Source organism: Myotis myotis, unplaced genomic scaffold, assembly GCF_014108235.1.
Source record: "Myotis myotis isolate mMyoMyo1 unplaced genomic scaffold, mMyoMyo1.p scaffold_m19_p_6, whole genome shotgun sequence".
NCBI classification, from domain to species: domain Eukaryota; kingdom Metazoa; phylum Chordata; class Mammalia; order Chiroptera; family Vespertilionidae; genus Myotis; species Myotis myotis.
The window spans coordinates 32,276,521-32,297,595 of record NW_023416368.1 but is presented as its reverse complement, the minus strand read 5'-3'; the positions used below and the strand labels follow the sequence as shown (position 1 = coordinate 32,297,595).

The 21,075-nt window shown below is 43.3% G+C and overlaps 1 protein-coding gene across 1 annotated transcript in view; it reads right to left on the bottom strand.

Annotated features, from left to right (window-relative positions):
• TRPC7 (transient receptor potential cation channel subfamily C member 7) overlaps positions 1–21,075 on the bottom strand; it is a 141,853-nt gene that overhangs the window by 78,361 nt on the left and 42,417 nt on the right. The window contains exon 3 of the mRNA XM_036312601.1: positions 13,525–13,707. Within this exon, the coding sequence (XP_036168494.1) occupies positions 13,525–13,707 (183 nt within the window). The remainder of the gene's footprint in view (positions 1–13,524; positions 13,708–21,075) is intronic.

Sequence of the window (21,075 nt, the reverse complement as noted above, 5' to 3'; positions counted from 1 at the left end):
ACTAATAACTGAGTGATACAGGTGTACAAAAGGCCAGTCCCTTTCCCTCCACATGGGCCATTGTAGTGTTCCTCACACTCAGGAGATGAGACTGAAGGTAGGTTTCACTGAAACCGCATCTCAACTTAGCTTCTTCTCCTGCCCTATCCTGTTTCTGCCCTTCATTGCAGGTTTCTCCCAAGGTCACTCACTTGCACAAGGACCCTTGTTTCAGACTGCTTCTAGCAGTGAAGGTGATTAGACTGGGAGCTCCCTGAGGGCAGGGACTGTGCCTGTCTTGTTCATTTTTAGATGAAAGGGTTAAGCAGGGGCATGACATGATCCAATTACTTAAAAATTGCTACATTGTTTGTGTGTGTGTGTGTGTGCGCGCGTGCGCACACGCGCGCGCGGGTGGGGGGGCAGTTGGGGGGTGGGCAGGATGGAGAAGAGGAGGGGAGGGACAGGGCAGAGGTAGGTAGACCAGTTAGAGGCTATTGCAATCATCCAGGTGATATATGACTGTGGCTGTATTGTATAAATGAAAGCATCTCTATTAAGCTAATATTTTCATCATAATTCTACTTACAAGACTCTCTGCCATCAAGAAATTAGCAAGTCACCTTAGGCAGATAATGTTGATAAAAGAATAATGTGTTATGTATATCATGGGAGGAATATATGAAAGATCAAATGGTCATTAAGACCCAGAATCCATATAGGAGCATTCAGTGCAGAAATAATGAGACAGAAATGTGTAGTTGGTCTTTAGCTTAATTATTGAAGTTAGTCACAGGTCCTTGGTGTGAGGGAACTGTAATTTCAATGATCATTTGACTGGGGTAAGAGAGACAATTTGAAAATGGCTCTTGTTCTTTGCACTTTGGGCTAATAAGTGTATCTGATTTGTATTTAATCCTGGGAGCATTGGGGATTTATGTTCCTCCCTGGAATGCTCTTCAAATTCCTCTCTTCTTTTTAACTCTCAAATCAGGATATAATAATGTGGTTCTGACTAATTTAACAAATGCAGCACTGGATGAATATAATGATGGTTACACAAGCTAAGGCTACGCGGCTTAGGGAACATGACAACCAAGAAGAAGAAAAACGTTTTAAAGGATTGTCCATTCATGCAAATATTTATATATTGAAAGAGCTGCACAATAACCAAAAAGGCAGTAGTTTTCTGCCCTGTGGTGACAGCCCATACATTGAGGATATGAAATCTTTCTTGCAAATATGCAGTAACTGCTCTTTAGAGGAAGTTGTGTCAGATGATTCACAGCAGCAGGCCTGAGGAAAGGCAGAGAGGAGGCATCAGGCGCTCTGCTTTTCTCTCAAAGCTAAGTGAGGCAGGGTGTGGGGTTGGGCCAGCAATTCAGGCTAGTGAGTGGAGGGAGACTCCTGAGACCCACTGTGGGGCACTCAGTAATCTGAGCCCCGCTCTGGAGGACAAAGGCCCCTTAGCTCTCTAATAGCACAGGATCCCCCTGAGAGTCATCCACCTCTCTGCTCTGTCACTAAGAATGCCAGGTCAGAACCAGCATCAGTACTTCTCTGGATAGTGAGAGCTCTTTTCCAGAGTTACAAACCAAAAGGGACACAGGTCAACAGTGGAGGGAATGGAGATGATGGCCCCATGCTCTGAAGGCAGCTTGGAACATCATTCTGTATAATTCTGTTACATTGATTTTTTATTTTATTTTATTTTATTTATTTTTAAATTGTTTTATTGCTTAAAGTATTACAGAGAGTGTTACATATGTCTCCTTTTTTGTTACATTGATTTTTAAAAATATATATTTTTATTGATTTCAGAGAGGAAGGGAGAGGGAGAGGGAGAGGGAGAGAGAGAAACATCAATGATAAGAATCATTGATTGGCTGCCTCCTACATGCCCCCTACTGGGGACCGAGCCCGCAACCCAGGCATGTGCCATTGACTGGAATTGAACCTGGGACCCTTCAGTCCACAGGCCAGCGCTCTATCCACTGAGCCAAACCAGCTAGGGCACTGATTTTTAATCTCTAGGGGATATTACAGGTATTTGAAGAAGCATTAGAGTCTATGCTTTATTCTTTACACCCATCTATTCATTTACTTACCACCCAGCCTGCTCTGTCTTCAAAGACCAAGATGAATGAGGGGAGGTCCCACTTTTTAGGAGCTTAGGCTTTACAAAAATTAGAATCATCAGAGAGCCTTTAAAAAACACAATCCCCAGGATCCCATCCAGAAGAATTGGATTAGAAACTTTGTAGGTGGGTCAACGACATTGGTGTTTTTTACAAAGCTCCCAGGTGGTTTCGTTGTGTAACTAAGTTTGAGAATTTAGTTTTTCTAGCGAATATGAGTTTGAGTTTGATCTAAACTTCTATTTGGTCTAGAGAAATGAAGAGTATTATTGGAGAATTATAATCTTTTTCATCAGGGGCAGTTACGGGTTTATGGCCCAGATCCTGAAAACTATTCTAGAGATTCTCAACAGTGGATGATACTGCCCTTCCTCCTCCCCCCAGGTACATTAGATATGGTGTGTCTGGAAACATTCTTGGTTGACACACTTGGGGGAGGGTGCTACTGATATCTAGTGGGTAGAGATTAGGGATGTTGCTAAATATCCTATAATGCACAGGACAGTGCCCACAGTAAAAAACTATCTGGCCCCAAATGTCAGTTGTGCTGAGGTTGAGAAACCTAGTGTTAAGGGGAGTTCTGCTTATAAAGCCAACATGGCAAACAACTTCCATAAGGTAACATTTAGTATGCATTTATCATGTTCTAGCTACATTACATGTGTTAACTAACATTGATTATTATTAGGTACTATTTTTTGTTCCCATTAAACAGATAAGAAAACTGAGGCTCAGAGAGAAATAACTTGTCTATAGCCATGTATCTAGTAGAACAAATGAAGGACTTGGGATTTGAACATGTATAGTCAGGCTTTGAGCCACAACATCATTCTATTGCCCAAGAGGTTCTATTTTTCTTCTGATAGATTTCCAGTCAGAAAAGTGATACATATATATGTACTTGGATTAATCTTTCTTAAGATTTTTTGCTTGAAAAAGCAAAACTTATTTTTTTATGCAAAAGATAGCCCCTCTTAGCCAGATTAATGGACAGTGATTATTTTTGTGCCATGTGGCAAGGCTGGGGTCACGGAAGTGCTGAGAGGAATCCCAGAGAGGACATTGATGGATGCTTTTGACACCAGTGGATTCCAACAGCGTTTGGCAGCTAGCAGGCATCCTGCAGTGAAGTTTGGGGTAGTGCCTGACCAGCCAGACTGTGTTTCTGACAACTCTGATCTTCTTAACTCTGAGCATCTGCTCAAATGATGCCTCAGCAGGAAAACACAGTGGGAGAATGTCTGCTAAGGGCATGTGAGCTTCTGATTGACCTCTCAGACGTCCTCTAGAAAGCTGGATGTCTTTTGTTCACTGGCCCTGTGCTTCTAATCTTGCACCTCCCTCCCTGACTTTCTTTTCTGAGGGGAACCTTCTGGGTGCTGTGCCCCAGGGGCACACGTTATGCATTTCTGGGTCTCATGTTTATGAGAGGATCTTGAAATGAAGTTGACAGCAGAAAATTGAGGTTCATGGAAGACATTGACATGGAGTGTTAACCATTTTTTTTTTTTTGGTAGAGATTTTTCCACTTTTATTCAGAACACAGGCTATTGCTAAAGAATTTACAATCTCATCTTGGCTGGCTATTCAGCTGTCTCATCTCCCACCGAATTTTTCCTGGAAAACAATTTTTTTTAACTTTTTTTTAGTCTGCCTTCTACCTCAGAAGGTTATTCTGCTTCCTATTTGCAGAGAAGTTAAGGCTATTAATATGAATTCCCTCAACTTTTCTCCTTTTGGTAGTCATTACTGCTATTTTCCAAATGGCTCAATTTTTCTCTTCCTTCAAATGTACGGCAGGGCTATAGTTCCTGGCCCTACATGTGGTGGGGTGAATGATGTGATTAATTGCTGATGACAAGTTGCAAGCAGAAACAATGTGTGTCACTACCAGGTGACAACATTGAATTGCAGTGTAAACCTCTCCAGAGCTGGACTTTCCTTTGGCAGGGTAGAAGCATTTGAGATGGTGGCCATTCTTTAACGTGGGTTCCTCAGTGAATTCTGTTCCCAGATGGAAATAAGACAAGCAATAAATAAACCTTTTGTTAAAAGCCACTACAACTTTGGTTTTGCTTGTCAACACAGCTTAGCTTCGTCTACCTTGATTAATATCCTGTCCCTTTGCCCAATAAATATGTTGCATCCGTATCTTTCCCTTTTTGCCTTCCAGCCTTTATCAGAGGACTAGCTCTCTCTCCATCTATCCTAATTGTTACAACCACTTCTGATTGAAGTCCTCAGATGGCTTCCTAATCTTAAAAGAAGAACAAAACCAAAATCTTTTATCCTTATCTACAAGCCTCTTTTTTTTTTTTGGTATTGGGTCTTTGCTTCTTTAGACTCATCCCATTCCCAACTCTTCATGTGTTCTCATGCAGCCACATTAACTTTCTTTCAGTTCCTCTTATATGCTGTGTTTCCTCCCGCCTTTGAACATGCTTTGAACATCTTTTTTTTCTGCCAGAAATGTTCTCCCCACCTCTGGTTAGTTTTTCTTAGAGCAAGCATGAGTTCCTCAGAGGAACCTTCATTGACCTCCCTTATTATGTCACATCTGCCTTTAGAAGTTATAATGTCATGTTTTCCCCTTTTATAATGCTTACTTCAATTGCAGTATTATAATTTATTGGCGTGAAGTTTTGATTAATATTATGGCTGACATCATGTCATTTTTATTCACCACCATGTCCCCAGTGATAAGCACAGCATACTTTGTGGTCGCTCAGTGAAGGCTTGTTGAATGCATGAATGAGAACATATATAGCCATGCTGGACACTTTGGTAACTGCTGGCCACATGTGGCTATTAAAATTTAAATTAATTTAAAAATAATAAAAATTCACTTCCATAATGAATTAGCTTATCTCCAGTGCTAAATAGCCATATGAGGTTAGTAGCTACCGTATTAGAAAGTAGAAAATAGAAGATTTCCATCATATTAGAAAATTCTGTTGGATACTGCTGGCAGGATCAAGTGTCCATGCAGAGCATGCAGTTGCCTCAAGGACCTGGTTCTGACAAGCTTTCCAGTGTGTTTATTTTCCACAGTGATGCAGCTACAGGGAAACATCTCCCTCTAAACATGTTCCATACACATGCCACTTTCTTCCTCCCTCCAGTATCTGTGACTTTTCAACTTCCACCTTTCTCTGCCTAAGTTGTCCTCCTTCACCTCTTGGTGCCTAAGTTATCATCCCACTCAGCACCTCTCATCCTTTAAGCCCTGGCTCAAGGATTTACCCTTCTGAGAAACATTTTCTGAGGTCAGACTGAGCTTGTCAGTGCTTCCTCTGGCTTCCATGCTGCCCCATTCCAACCCCATTTGCCTTGGTCAGATAGGATTGAAAACCTTTGTTCAAACATCGCTTTCCATTGCTACATGAACCCTTCAGGGGCAAGGCCTGGGTCTTGGTATACTCAGTCTCCCAAGTGCTCAGCACAGGGCTGGTGGTATGGTAGAAATCAGTGAGTGTTTGTTAAATGATGAGTAATTGAGCAAAACTCACTTTCTTTAGTATAACAGTGTGAAGAAAGGGAACTGTGTTGCTGAGTAAGGCTAAGATGGTTTCTCCCTGTAATTCTCTCCTCTCTCATGGTCCTGTCACAGATCGTTCATTTATTTCATGGGAGACTAGCTTTCTGAGCCAGGAATCACCAGGAGCTTGGCAGAGTCAGGAAAGGAACCTCTGAAATTCTAGAGACTGGAAGACTCAGTAGAATGGAGCTACCTCTTGAAAAACATGGGGAGTCTCATCAGTTGGAAGGAAAGATGGCTGACACCATGATTAGATTCCCCGAATCAAGCCATGTGCCACGATTCTATACCTTGGGGCCCCCTTGAAGTGTGAAAGAACTACCTGCTTTGAACTCTATTCTGCTTAGCTGGTGAAGTGCAGAGGCTACTGCTGCTACAGTCATAGCATACCTGTCTTTACCTCAACCACAACTGATGGCTCTTTGAGGGAAAGGCTGTGTTTTATTCTGTTCAGGATCCCCAACAGGCTGATCAGGGTCTGTAGAGCTCATAGATGGTGAGAGATTGAATTAACCACCTTTATTAGTGATATTGCATGATAAGAGACATGCTTTCTGCAGTGGGAGTAATAACTTTGGACAAGATATTTATGCTTTCCTTTTTTTTTTTTTTTTTTGGTATTGGGTCTTTGCTTAGTTATGTCCAAAGTGGCCTGCATCTCCTTTAAAGATGAAGTTAAGGCCTCTATTGTGCAAAATAGGACATTCTGGGTCTCTTTTTTTGACTCTTCTTTGGCAGTTGAGCCTACAACGTTCTTTCGGTGAATAGGAGATTCACCTGATCTTCATTAAGACAGACTTGGAGTCAGGAAGAAGGAAGGAATGATGTAGTGGAAAAACAACCATGAAAGTGTAGAGATGAAGAAGCAATAAAGAGGGGAGAAAGGGAGGAATGAAAATGAAGGGCCCCAATGTGTGTCCTCAGACAAGTTGAATAAGAGCACCAAGGATTGTGTCTGGGCTCTCTTTATGGGTGCCGTCCCGGCCCAGCTGTACCTAAACAGATTTAGAGACTGTTGGGTCCTCCTAGTTGGTGGGGTTGTAATTCCCCTAAGCCAGCGGTTCTCAACCTGTGGGTCGCAACCCCTTTGGTGGTCGAACGACCCTTTCACAGGGGTCGCCTAAGACCAACCAGCATATCAGATATTTACTTTACAATTCATAACAGTAGCAAAATTACAGTTATGAAGTAACAACGAAAATAATTTTATGGTTGGGTCACAACATGAGGAATTGTATTTAAAGGGCCAGAAGGTTGAGGACCACTGCCCTAAGCATTTATTCAGAGTTGGTAAACAGGGTGAGAAGAGGGCTTTTAAGAAGGAAGTTTGGGCATAGATATAGATAGAAATGGAAAAGACAGCAAGATGTCTATTACTCAGATTGACCCTGAAGGGGAAGATTAAGGCCTGTGCATAGTGTGTGTGTTGTGTGTGTGTGTGTGTGTGTGTGTGTGTATATATATATATATATATATATATATATATATATATGTATATATGTCTCTCTATATATATGTATGCATGCATGCATGAATATGTATGTGTTATGTATGGGCAGGTTTGTGGACATGTGTATGGGCTGCAGGCCAAAGCTGGAGGAATTTTTTCCTTAACGCATGAGACACAAGTGGAGTCGCTTCTGACTCAGCATGGGGAGAGAAGCATCCTTGCTTCTTCATGAGGCAAGTATGAATTCTGAAGGGGCTGTGCCTTTAAAAGCTGGAATGGACTGAGATGAGTAACAGAAATGTCTTAAGTAGTGTGGACATTGACTCTAAGCTAGTGCAATGTGTATATTAACACTACTCATTTATACCCACAGGCTGGAGAGGCCTGAGGCTATTTAAGGCACATTCTTTATCCCATTTGATCCTCATAATCCTATGAAGTAAGCATCATTATCCAAATTTTATGGAGGCAGAGAGGCTAGTGACTTGCTCAAGTGACCCTGTTAATAAGTAGTTGGACCAGGATTAACCTCAGAGTACCCTCTTAGCCACTTCTCAACACTGCCTTCCAAACATAGTGGCTAATATTTCAGATGACACATCCACCTGGGTTATTGAGGAGGCTGAGTGACCCTTTTATATATACTAGAGGCCCGGTGCACAAAAATTTGTGCACTCGGGGGGGAGGGGGTCCCTCAGCCCGGCCTGTGCCCTCTCGCAGTCTGGGACCCCTCAGGAGATAACGACCTGCTGGCTTAGGCCTGCTCCCGGGTGGCAGAGGACAGGTCCAATCCCTAGGTACAGCCCCTGGTCGGGCTCAGAGCAGGGCCGATTGGGGAGTTGGGGCACCGCCCCCTGTCATGCACAGAGCAGGGCGGATTGGGAGGTTGCGATGCCACCCTCAGTCACGCTCAGGGTAGGGCCGATTGGAGGGTTGGGGCACCGCCCCCTGTCACACTCAAGGCAGGGTCGATGGGGAGGTTGTGGCGCCACCCCCTGTCACGCACAGAGCAGGGCCAATCGGGTTGGGGCGCTGCCCCCTGTCACGCACAGAGCAGGGCCCATCAGGGGGGTTGGGGCTCCGTACCCTGTCACGCACAGAGCAGGGCCGAATAGGGGGTTGGGGAGCTCCCCCCTGTCACACACACAGCAGGGCTGATAGGGGAGTTGGGGCACCACCCCCTGTCACACACAGAGCAGGGCCGATCAGGGGGTTGGGATGCCACCACTGTCACACTCAGGGCAGGGCCGATGGGAAGGTTATGGCTGTACCCCATCACACACAGAGCAGGGCCCGTGGGGGGGGGGGGGTTGGGGCGCCACCCTCTATCACCCGCAGAGCAGGGCCGATCAGGGGGTTGGGGCGCCGCACCCTGTCACACACAGAGCCGCAGGGCGATCAGGGAGTTGGGGAGCTCCCAATCAGGCACAGAGCAGGGCTGATCAGGGAGTTGGGGCGCCTTCCCCTGTCACGAACAGAGCAGGGCAGATAGGGAGGTTGTGGCCCCGCCCCTGTCACACACAGAGCCGCAGGGCAATCAGGGGGTTTGGGCGCTTCCCCCTGTCACGCTGATCCCGGTGCTGGGAGGCATATTACCCTTTTACTATATAGGATAGAGGCCTGGTGCATGGGTGGGGGCCGGCTGGTTTGCCCTGAAGGGTGTCCTGGATCATGGTGAGGGTCCCCACTGGGGTGCCTGGCCAGCCTGGGTGAGGGGATGATGGCTGTTTGCAGCTGGTCACACACCCTTCAGGGTGGGGGTCCCCACTGGGATGCCTGGCCAGTCTGGGTGAGGGGCTGAGGGCTGTTTTCAGGCTGGCGGGTGACTGAAGCTCCCAACTGCTCCTTTTTTTCTTTTTCTTTTTATTCTGGGCCAGCTTTAGCTCTGGCTGCAGCTCTGAGGCCTCTGCTGGTGAAAGCAGGTATCTGGTTTGTTTGGGTTCTATAATCAAAACACTGTATCAACTCCAGCTCTGAGATCCCGGCTGGCTGAAAGCAGGTTTCTGGGGTTTTGTTTAGCTTCTATATTTGTAACAATGTTTCAAACTGCAAGCTCAGAGGCCAGGAAGGCAGGGGGGGAACATTGGTTTCCTCCATCACTGAAGCAAGCGAGACTCATGTTAGCTTCACGCTGCCTGGCTGCCGGCCACCATCTTGGCTGGCAGTTAATTTGCATATTGCCCTGATTAGCCAATGGGAAGGGTAGTGGATGTACGGCTAATTACCATGTTTCTCTTTTATTAGATAGGATATATGCTAGAGGCCCAGTGCACAAAATTCATGCACCCTCTTGTAGTCCGGGAGCCCTTGGGGGATGTCTGACTGCCGCAGAGGCGGGAGAGGCTCCCACCACTGCCGCTGTGCTTGCCAGCTGCGAGCCTGGCTCAGGGCTTCTGGTTGAGCAGTGATCTCCCTGTGGAAGCACTCTGACCACGAAGGGGCAGCTCCTGAGGTGAGTTTCTGCTCCTTGGTGGTCAGTGCGCATCACAGCGACTGGTCGTTCCACTGTTTGGTTGATTTGCATATTAGCCTTTTATTATATAGGACTAGAGGCCCGGTGCACGGATTCGTGCACTTGTGGGGATTGGGTTGAAACTAGCTCTCTGACATCCTCTGAGGGATCCCAGATTATGAGAGAGCGGTTCTCAGGTGATGCACCCTGGAATCGGGCTCCCTCCTCTCTGGTTCCGGGTGCATCATCCGAGAACCACAGTTGCCAAGTCACTGCAGCTCGGCAGATCTTGCGTTGAGCATCTGTCCCCTGGTGGTCAGTGTGCATCACAGCTACCGGTCTTTCCATTGAATGGTCGGCCAGTCACTTAGGCTTTTATTTATATAGATTTATTTATTGATTTCAGAGAGGAAGGGAGAGGGAGTGAGAGATAGAAACATCAATTATGAGAGAGAAGCACTGATTGGCTGCCTCCTGCACGCCGCACACTGGAGATCGGGTCTGTAACCTGGGCATGGGCCCTTGACTGGAATCAAACCTGGGATCATTTAGTCTGCAAGCTGACACTCTATCCACTGAGTGAAACCAGCTGGGGCCTGAGTGACCCTTTTAGAATAGAAGTTGTGAAGAACAACCACATCCTCTGAAGGCCTTTGGTCATTTCAGGAGGCACTTTAGGCTATAAGGATGATGTCCTTACACAGGGGGACATTTCTAGCATTCTCTGGGGAGATATCAAAGGACAAGCTAGGGAATGTATCTGGGGACAAAGGACCACTGTAGTCCCAAGGAAAGGGACATCATTGAATGTTAGCACTGATGCTTCCCTGTGGAATTGCACAGAACTTTATAGTTTCTAGAACATTTCCTTTCATATCAATTCATTTCAAAGTTCACAGAAAACTCTATGAAGCAAAAACTTATATGCCCATTTTGCAGATGGAAATAAGGCACCGAGAGCTTCAAGGACTTAACCAAGACTACATGGCTAATAAGTGTAAGCATCATGCTAGAAATTTCCTGACACCCACTTCATGATTCCTTCCTCTGTACCAGGTGGTCCCTGTGCCATAGTGGGGTGATTATCTTTATCTAACAAGGGCTGACATTGTGTCTGAGCCAGTCTGGGGACTAGACATGAAGATGGTGCCTGAAAAGAGGCAAACATGCAAGTGAAGACAGGATTCAAGGCACAGTACCAGCCACAGGGCAGCACCCACTTCATTCAGATCCATGTACTTCATAGATATTTAGGCTGATCCTATATTAGAATTTTCCAGACTGTTACATGGACAGCTAGTTTCATCAAATGCTCCATGAGAAATACAGTTCTCTGGGTAAGTAATACATATTGTTGCCTTCTTTTAGAGTAGCAGTGCATATTAAAGGCTCTCTAATGTCTTTAAGAAATCTATTTGACTTATTTGAACACAAAACCTTTTCTTAAAGTCATACCTATTAGCAGCCCATGAAACTGCCAAGAATAACTAGTTTACTTTAATCACTGAATTAATGGTTTGCTTTTTATATCACGTGGGTCAAGCCTTAGGAATACTTGCAGTTTTATATTTTAGCCTCAAGACTCATACGTATATCAGGTGTGAAAGGCAGTGTATTTGTATAATAGGCCTTGGTGCTAGTCATTACATAGGAGTCTACAGGAGTAGACTGTCTACGCAAGCATGCTAAAGCTCATAAATTAAAACTGAAATCTTATTATAATATTAATAAGTCTTTAATATTAGGTATTTTCACTGGCAAATCATAGTAGAATAAATGTCAAGGAACCTATGAGTCTGTTTACTGTTGGCTGATGACATACATGGTTTGGGATGGTGGTGCTTTGATGGAGGGAGGTCTTTGAGTGAGCAAGGCTGACATTTTATGCAAGTCATTTATCATTGTCTTAATTGTTGATTGCAGCAGACACTTGACATTCATGATGGATATTTCCTGCCCTAATTGGCGAATACCACTAGAGTAAATGATTTTCCTCATAAAACCTTTTTAATTCTGACTTGAACAGTCATGTTCATGGAGCAATTTACTTTCTCTTCTCACTCATCACTGTGCCCATTTTGTAGTTGACAATGAGTGGGAACATGTAGCTATGAGGTAGTGGCCAGACTTCTGGACTAGTTGACTGATCTACCTTCAGTGACAGTTTTGCTAAAATATGTGGATTTATGTTTCAGAAAAATGGTGACTGCTTGCATTTCATGGGCTGTTGGAATTGCTCTTGAATAGCCAAAACTGTGAAAGTAAATCTGCAAATTCTAAGCATCTCCAATACTTTGGGTTTTCTCTGTGCTGTGAGGCAGGGGTATGCTTGGCTTGGTGAAGGCAGGAAATGCTGGTGGTTCTGGAAACTCAAGCTCATCCTTACCATTGCCAGTCTCACAGCAGGGTGTGTTTGAACTTCCAGACTGAGAATGTGTCAGCAGCTTCAGGAAGGGATGCCGGTGCTTTGATGAAAAGCCTCAGTGAGCTCTTGGGATAGGCTAAAAAGTGGGTTTCCCTGAGCTCAGAAAATAGTATCATATTTCAAATTGTAGCCTGACTCCTCTCCTCCCATCACTCTATACTTCCTAATATTTATCTAAGGTCACCTTTTGCATGCTTTATCAACATATATTTGGGACTCAGACTCTTTTAAAAAACTGATTTTCTTCAAATTTTTGATTATTATTAAAAGTAAAAGGGCAAGAAGATTTTATCAAATTTAGAAGCTATCTCTAGATGAATTCCACAGATACATGTGTGGAATTTTCCTCATAAAATTCACCCCTCACAAATTAAGACAATCAGACAAAGGAGAAATGCCCAGAAGCTGTTTTGGGGAATTGAAAATATGCCCAGTTATTGATCCTGTGAAATAGCTGGGGTAAAACCCCCGAAAGACTGATCAGCCATCCTGCATATGTGGAAAGCACTTTGATATTTAAACACATCTTTGGATCTTTGATCTTTGGAGCTCTGCAGTTTTCATCAGGATGAATGATGTCATCTAACATAAGAGCAGATTCTGAAGAACTCAGAGTACATCTACATTGGAACCATAATTGAGTTTTGCTTCTTAGGACCTGATCTGACCAACCACTGTGGGTCTGAGTGCAGTGCAACTGGGTGCCAGTGGCCATTAAACAAGCTTGCTTTGTGAAAGTCAACTGGAGCTTCCTACTGTGGACTTTCATGAGCCTGGGAAGTGCAATTCCTCTAAGCCTTCCAGAACCATGGATTCCACAAAGCTTCTAAGCCAGTGGTTCTCAACCTTTCTAATGCTGCGACCCTTTAATACAGTTCCTCATGTTGTGGTGACCCCCAACCATAAAACTATTTTCGTTGCTACTTCATAACTGTAATTTTGCTACTGTAATGAATCGTAATGTAAATATCTGATATGCAGGATGTATTTTCATTGTTACAAATTGAACATAATTAAAGCATAGTGATTAATCACAAAAACAATATGTAATTATATATGTGTTTTCTGATGGTCTTAGGCGACCCCTGTGAAAGGGTGGTTCGACCCCCAGGTTGAGAACCGCTGCTCTACACTAAAACATTTTCTACACAATGGGTCCCCAGGCACACGGAGAAAGCGCAGTACATGCTATTGTACAACCTGTAATTTGTTTCCCATGAAAACCCTCAAATTGGTCTGCTCGCTCATGGGAACACTAACTGTGACATTGTTCCTGTCAGTGGTTTAGAGGCTGAAAATCCCGTTTTATTCTCAAGGCTCAAAGCCTTTTTATGGAATGGCTATCATGATCTCTCTCTCCTGGTAGCCTGGGGATGGGAAAGGGGGTTGCAGAGAGGGGCTCTGAGCAGTTCCCTGTCTAGAGAGAAGTTGGATAATTGGTGTTGTCACTGTCACCTTGCGTAAACATAAAATAAACATGAGCACAAAGCTAGGCCAGCAGCCATGCCAGGTGGGAAGGCCAGGAGAGGTGGGGAAGCTTACCTTTTTGACTTCGTATTTAATGGCGAGTTTGATCCGGCTCAGACTTGGACGGTGGTGGTCGGACCAGACTTGGAAGTTCACATCACCATTTAAAATTGCTTCCACCTCTTCTGTGTCTCGGCATAGGTCCAGCACGCCCACCACAAAATCCTTGCATTGCATAGATAACTTCCTGTAATCGTTCTAACAGAATAAAGAGAAATCAAGGGTGTGTCATACTGAGCCCCACAGGTGGGCTTGCCCAGCACAGCAGGGTTGATCAGCAACTATCCACCAAGTGTGAGCTTATGGAGAGCATTAGAGCCAGGGGATGTGCTGGATCCAGAAGGCAGGGCAATTTGTCTTGACACAACAATCTAGAAGACATCTTCTCTAAGCTAGGATTTATCAAGATGTGCTCCATTGGGTCACCTGCATCAGAGTCAGCCTGGGTGCCTGCTAAAACTGCAGACACCAGGCCCTGTCGCAGACTTATCATATCAGAATTCATGGAGATGAGGCCCAGGAATCTTTTGTCCTGTAAGCGATTCTGATGCCTGCCAAAGCCCATCCTGGGCTCTTTCAAAGCAGCAGCTCTCCCTGCTCAGTTCTGAGGGAGGAGTAACAAGGAATGAACTTCTAAGGCGAGTGAAACTAATACTTCACTCTTTTACCACCAGTCTATAATGGAAGCTGCTCTTCACAGGAAGTTTACAGAAAAGATACGGCTGATATGCTAAATTGGAAAAAAATGTGCACAGGTGTGCTTTCTTTTTATATGCTGAAAAACCTGCTTGTAAATGATCAATTTAAAAACCAAATGTAATTTAAATCTAACAGGAGTCTTGCTTACCGCAAATCCTTTTGTGTGGCAAATCATGGCTTCTTAAATTGCTTGCCTGTTGAATAAGCAATTTTAGACTTGACTTTTTTGGTTTTGTTTTTTAATAAATTGCTGCTGGAGTTCTCTCTTCTCTTCCCTAGGAATATCTTTTGGAATTACTTCTGAGAGGCTGACTTCCTTTGCTAGTGATAGGCCAGCTTCTCTCTCCCCCAGACAGACTACTTCAGTTCCAGATAATTATCCAAAATATGTCGGACAAAAATATGTTTCATGTCACCCTCATACCAGTACTCCTCCCAAATGTTTTCCCCTGGAGGCTTCCTTGTTGATTTCTTAGTTGAAATGAATCTATTCGGAGTCTGTTCAGAAAGGACACAAGAGACAAACATCCTTTCAGTGCTAATCAATGTCAGCAGCCCTGACTGGTAAGTGATAGTTGATAAACAGGAGTGCAGTTTTGCTTTTCCAGAACTTGGATTCCTCAGCAAGTAGATGTAAGCCGGGCAAACTGCAGAAGCTTAGCCATTTTTCTGAATTAATGATTCTTGTCTCCTTCCAGCACTGCTGTATCAAAATGTCCCCTTACATTAAAGAAGAGATAAGTAAATGTGTATTAGATAGGACAAAGAAAAAGGATCAGGAAAATGTTTTCAGAAAAGAGGGACCTCCCATTTATATAAATAATTTAGGGAGAAGGGACATGCTAGAAAAAAAATAATGACTGCTCAGCTCAGGCAGATTGCCATGGAAAAAAATTCAGTGAAGATATTTGGAGCATTTAGGTTTTGGCAAAGAGCCCAGAGAATTTGTGGTGACATGAAGAGCTGTGTTCTGTGTTCCTTCATTTCTCCTTTCCTTTCCCTCCCTAACTTCCTCTGTTCCTTCCTTCCTTCCCTTCCTTTCTTCCTTCCTTATTGAGAGCCTACTATAACTAGGAATAAAAAATTGGCAGTGGCCGAAACCGGTTTGGCTCAGTGGGTAGAGCGTCGGCCTGCGGACTGAAGGGTCCCAGGTTCAATTCCGGTCAAGGGCATATACCTGGGTTGCGGGCACATCCCCAGTGGGAGGTGTGCAGGAGGCAGCTGATCGATGTTTCTCTCTCATTGATGTTTCTAACTCTCTATCTCTCTCCCTTCCTCTCTGTAAAAAACCAATAAAATATATTTTAAAAAAAAATTGGCAGTGAACAAAGCAAATGTGGTCACCGAGCAGTGTGGGGGTAGAGGAGGCTAGGGATCCACTCTCAGGATTGTGCAAGAGTCATGCTAAGTAAAACTTTCTCAGAACTTGTCCCAGCTAAGATAGTCTGAGAGCCTCAATGAGCTAGAGGTGGAAGTTCAAGGAAATGGACAAGAAGGGTCACTTCTTTACATGCACCTATTCAACTCTAGTAGTTCTGCTGCTACGACTCAGTTTCCCTGAATCCCTGCCCCCTACTCCATCAACTTTATTGGTGCTTTCTCAAGAACAAGGAGTCTCTGAATATTATTGCCTGTTTTGATAAAATACAGACTTCCCTATTATCTAGTCAAGACCTCATCTCTTGGTGGAAACTCCTGCCTAGAGCTGAATGCATGGATGGATATAGAAAGGAAGTGGAAAGGGCTTGACCCAGGCCTTGGCCCAGGCTCCCTATGCTAGGAGCAAATTAGACTGTACTGCCTTAGAGCCTCTGCACGTTTCTTGGTTCAGCACAGTTCAGAATACAAGGCACCATTTCATTAGAAACTTTCACTTTCCTGGGCCTTTTTTAGCTAACCTGGACATGGTATGGGGAGACACACCAGAACAAGCAGCTAGGTTTTTGCTTTCTGCATTAGACACTTAGGCTGGAAGGCAACAAGCCTGGTGTCTGCAGATGGCTTGAAGAGACAGAAAGAACCTGTGTCACCTGGAGCCCAGAGATGACATGAAAATGGATAGTTGCTGATAGGAGGGTCATGGCCCAGGCTTATAAGAACATCCTGGGGGATTATGATGATTATGATTTTCTGTGTTATTCCTGAGCTCAGTTGAGCCTTCCAAGCCACACTCTGCAACTTTAGTTGAGACACATACCCCAAACCTCACAAGTACCCCTTTTAAAAATAACATTTCTGCCATCTGAATTCTGCCAGGTCCAATGGGTGACAGATGTTCTACCTGCATCATCTCATTCAATCCTTGTAAAAACCTCATGATGAAAGCACTATCAGCATTTTCAATTCACAAATATGGAACCTAAGACTCAAAGAGATAAGAATTCACTTTTCCTTGTGCAGTTGTCCTCCGTATTAATGGGGGATATATATATATATACTATGTTCTAAGACACCGAGTGGATAGTACCAAATCCTATATATATATATATTATGTTTTTTCCTATATATCCATACCTATGATAAAGTTTAATTTATAAATTAGGCACGGTGAGAGATTAACAACAATAACTAATAAAGTAGCACAATTATAATATACTGTAGTAAATTATGTTAATGTGGCATTATTAAGTAAAATACGGGTTACTTGAACACAAGCACTGTGATACCATGGCAGTCAATCTGATAACTGAGACTACTAATGACTAATGGGGAGGATAGTGTACACAGTATGAATACACTGGGCAAAGGGATGGTTCACATCCCAGGCGGGACAGTGTGAGATACTGTGAGATTTCAACATGCTACTCAGAGCAGTGAGCAATTTAAAACTTAATTGTTTATTTCTGGAGTTTTATATTTAATACTAGAGGCCTGATGCACGAAATTCATGCACAGGTAGGGTCCCTAGGCCTGGTCAGTAATCAGGGCTGGTCAGGTTCCCCGCCTCCCCACCTCCCCACCTCCTCTTTCCCTCCCTCTCCCCCTCAGTGCCCCGCTGCCACCGCTGTTCACCCACCATGTTCCAGACCGCCCCCTGTTGGTCAGTGCACATCATAGCGATCAATCAAACTCCTAGTCTCCTGGTCGAACTTCTGAGGGGACACTTTGCATATTAGCCTTTTATATATATAGATTTTTGAACTGTGGTTGATCACCGGTAACTGAAACCATAGAAACTGAAGTCACAGATAAGAGGGCACTACTATATTAGTCACTTACTTATCTCTGGGTCACTCTCACCTTCCCTGAAGAGTTTAGATCCTGTCTCACTGTCACTCTCCCAAAATTACTACTGTTGTTTTTTTTGGTGGTTTCAGTATCTAGGAAGATAACCCTCTCACTACCCTACTTTCTCATTTACTTGATATCTTTTCTAATGACCTATTCTCAACAGTAACTCTACCATTTATTCTCTTAGTTATTTCTAGTACATCCATGATCCTAGCATCAGGTCTCTCTCTCTCTGATCACTGCCTCCTATATGTTCAGCTCACTCCCTCTGAGACCTGCACTCCAGCAGTCTTTTGATTCCACCAAACCTCCAAGCCATTGACCATATTACCTTTTCACTGGTTTTCATTTCTCTTAGATCCCTGTCTCCCTCCTTGCAGAGCTTATAGAGGCAGTCCTCTGGTTACATCGGACTCAAGGTATGTCATTTTGTGGTTACCTCACCATCTCCCATTTACAGTATTTATAAAAAAAAGTTCTGTCATTTTGACATATGTACATATGTGCTTTATGTTTTTTTTATTATTTATTTACCACGAGTAAAGGTCAGGAATTGTTATCTTTCTTTTAAATTTTTTTTACTGTTTCACTTCATTACTGCTGTGTATGTGCTCCATGTGAGTGACATAGGTGCTTATATAGGTGGGTTCCAACTTATGGCGACGGATCTCTGGCATAATCCGAGGACCTACTGTATTTTATGGGCAATTGTTATAATCGTCCCTGCATACATTATGAAATCTCTTGTCCTCCTCTTATTTCATACTCCTCCCTGGATAAAAGACTGTCTCTGGTTGAGTTTAACTGTTTCTGCCTCTGCACAGTAAATGTGGCAGAAGAACACACAACTGCACTGATAGGCATGCTGTAAACTCACTATCTACAATCTTAGGTAGGCTTGAGTGTTCCTGGGCAATTTACTCTCCCTCTTTCCTAAATAAGCATTTCATACCTTCCCCTCTCCGCAGTCTTCTAGCACTTCCTCCCTCCCTTAACTTTCAGATAAGGACCTTTCCTTTTCTACTTGGAAAATTAAGTCACCAGAAGAGAATGACACATGCTTACACCATCACACATTCTACCGTCATGCATCTATATTCATGGGCTCTGTTTTTCCTTTTCTTACTGTGGATGAACTGCGCCAACTCCTTTCTAGGGTCAGCTCCTCCACTTGTGTGCTGGATATCATCCCTATGCCTACTCCTGCAATGTGGCTCCTGCAATCTTCCTTTCTCTTTTCTACATTGTCAGTTTCTCCCTTTCTCTACTAGCTTAGTATACAAACATGCTGCTGTTCTCTTGTCTTAACACATTTCGTACCGCTCAGGAGTGTTCTCGTGTTTCGCATGCCATCTGTTAAGGACCGCTCACGAGTGTTCTTGTTTTTCACGCCCATGGAAAAAGGAGTGAATCTAGATACTTATGTAAATTTTGTTTGGTCCCTCTTCATAGAGGAAAATGTTTTACGCAGTACCATACGTTAAAAAAGTACTAGGAACTTTAATTGTTTGTTTTTGTAAATAAAAATGTTATAATTATTGAAAAACAACACCTAAAGTGCATTATGATGATTTAAATAACGTGCAGTTTGCCCAAAAATGTGCGGGCCCTGGCGTATGTCTTAGAGATTTCTATGCGGTACGCAATGTGTTAAAATGGAATTTCTCTTAATCCCAATTCCCTTTCCAACCACTGCTCTACTTTTCTGTTCCATTTTATAGAAAATACCTTGAGTTGTCTACACTGAGTATTTCCAATTGCCCTCCTTGTAATGTTTCTTATGCCATTTAATAAGACTTTCTCATCTATACCCACTGCCTCCACTGAGACTGGGCTTATCAGTCACAAGTGACTTTCATGTTGCTAAATCTAATGGTTGGTTCTCTCTCAGTGCTCATCTTACATGACTTACCAAGTTCTTGGACATAGCTGATCACTTCTATCTCCTTGATACAAGTTCTTTACCTGGCTTCCAGCACACCATACTCTTCTGTGTTTTTCTTCCTGAATGATTACTTTTTGCATTTGTTTTTGATTCATTCTCATAGCCCTGATGTCTTCATTATGGAATGCCCAAATATGTGCCCAGTCCTTTGAATTCTATTTTTATCTGTTTACACTAATTGCCTTAGTAGTCTTATCTAAGATCATAAGATACCATCTATATGCTGATGACTCCAAGATTTATATCTTTAGCCCAGCATTTTTTTCTTGAACTCAGCTCATATATCTAATTGCCAACTTGATATTTCCAGTTGGATTCTAAATAAGCTTTTCAGACTTAATCAAACTAACTCTGGATCTAGTATGTTCCACCTCATTTAGTTTTCCCCACTGGTCAAAACAATCTTGGATTTATCCTCGATGCTTCTATTACTCTCATATCCAACATATAGTTCAGTAGCAAGTCCTGCTAGCTCTAATATATATTTACTAGAGGCCTGGTGCAAGGATTCATGCACCAGTGGGGTCCCTTGGCCTGGCCTGTGGGGATCAGGAGAAGCCAGCAGTCCAACATCCCCTGAGGGGTCCTAGGGTGTGTGAGAGGGCACTCTGCAAAGTTGCTGCTGCTCAGTAGCTCCTGCGTTGAGCATCTGCCCCCTGGTGGTCAGTGCATATCATAGTTACCAGCTGAACAATGGAATATTGTTCAGTTGGCCGGTCGCTTAGCCTTTTATATATATACATGAATCTCTAGCTCCAAATGATATGTTGATATTTTTGAATCTGTGGTGCTGAAGCTATTGTTTTGACAACACAAATTTTAAGAAATTGTTAGTTTGCTTGACTTTAGTTAAGACCCCCCAACTCTCAAACATTTTCAAAGCTACTGTCAAACTTAGAAAAGAGGGAGAAGCTTATTACTCTCATTGGTCAAAAGTTAAAATTAATTTTTCAGATGGATGCTGTGGAGACACCCACACAATACAGGATAATTAACACTCAATCCTCAAGGGAGACCTTAGAAATTAGATTTAAAAGGAGTGTGGGCCTCCAATCCATTCCCCTTTTTCTCCCTTCAGAGACCCAGTTATGGAGAAGGAATGTTCATTGAAAGCACCCATTGAAGTACAAAGGGAGATAAATTACCATAAGTTTGCATGCTGTCAGCCTAGGAGGTTTTGACATTCAGGTTGAGTTTACAAAATAATTACAATAACAGTTTACAATAAAAGTGTTCTGAGTACTCCAATATTTCTTTAAGTGGTCACAATTACCCTTTAAAGCTGGTAGTATTATTATTCCTAAATAATATGAGGACTGAGAATTGACTATTAGATTTAGCAATTTGGAGGTCATTGGTCACCTTGATGGGAGCACAAGGTGACCAATTTGGGAGAGTGGAAAGCATGACTGGTGAGGATTAGAGAACTGGAAGAGAGAATTGGAGCCAGTTACATAGACAACTCTTTTGAGGAGCTTTATTGCAAAAGAGGCAGAGAAATGGTAAGTAACAGATTAGAGAAGTGTTTGGTTTTATTCCCCTCTTACCACTGCCTTCCTTCCCTCCCTCCCCGCCTTCTTTCTTCTGATGGGGGAGAAACCACATATTTTATATGTTGATGGGAATTTTTCAGTGGATAGTTTTGCTGATCCTTGTGTATGATATCAGCAGATCATTATATTAATCCAGCA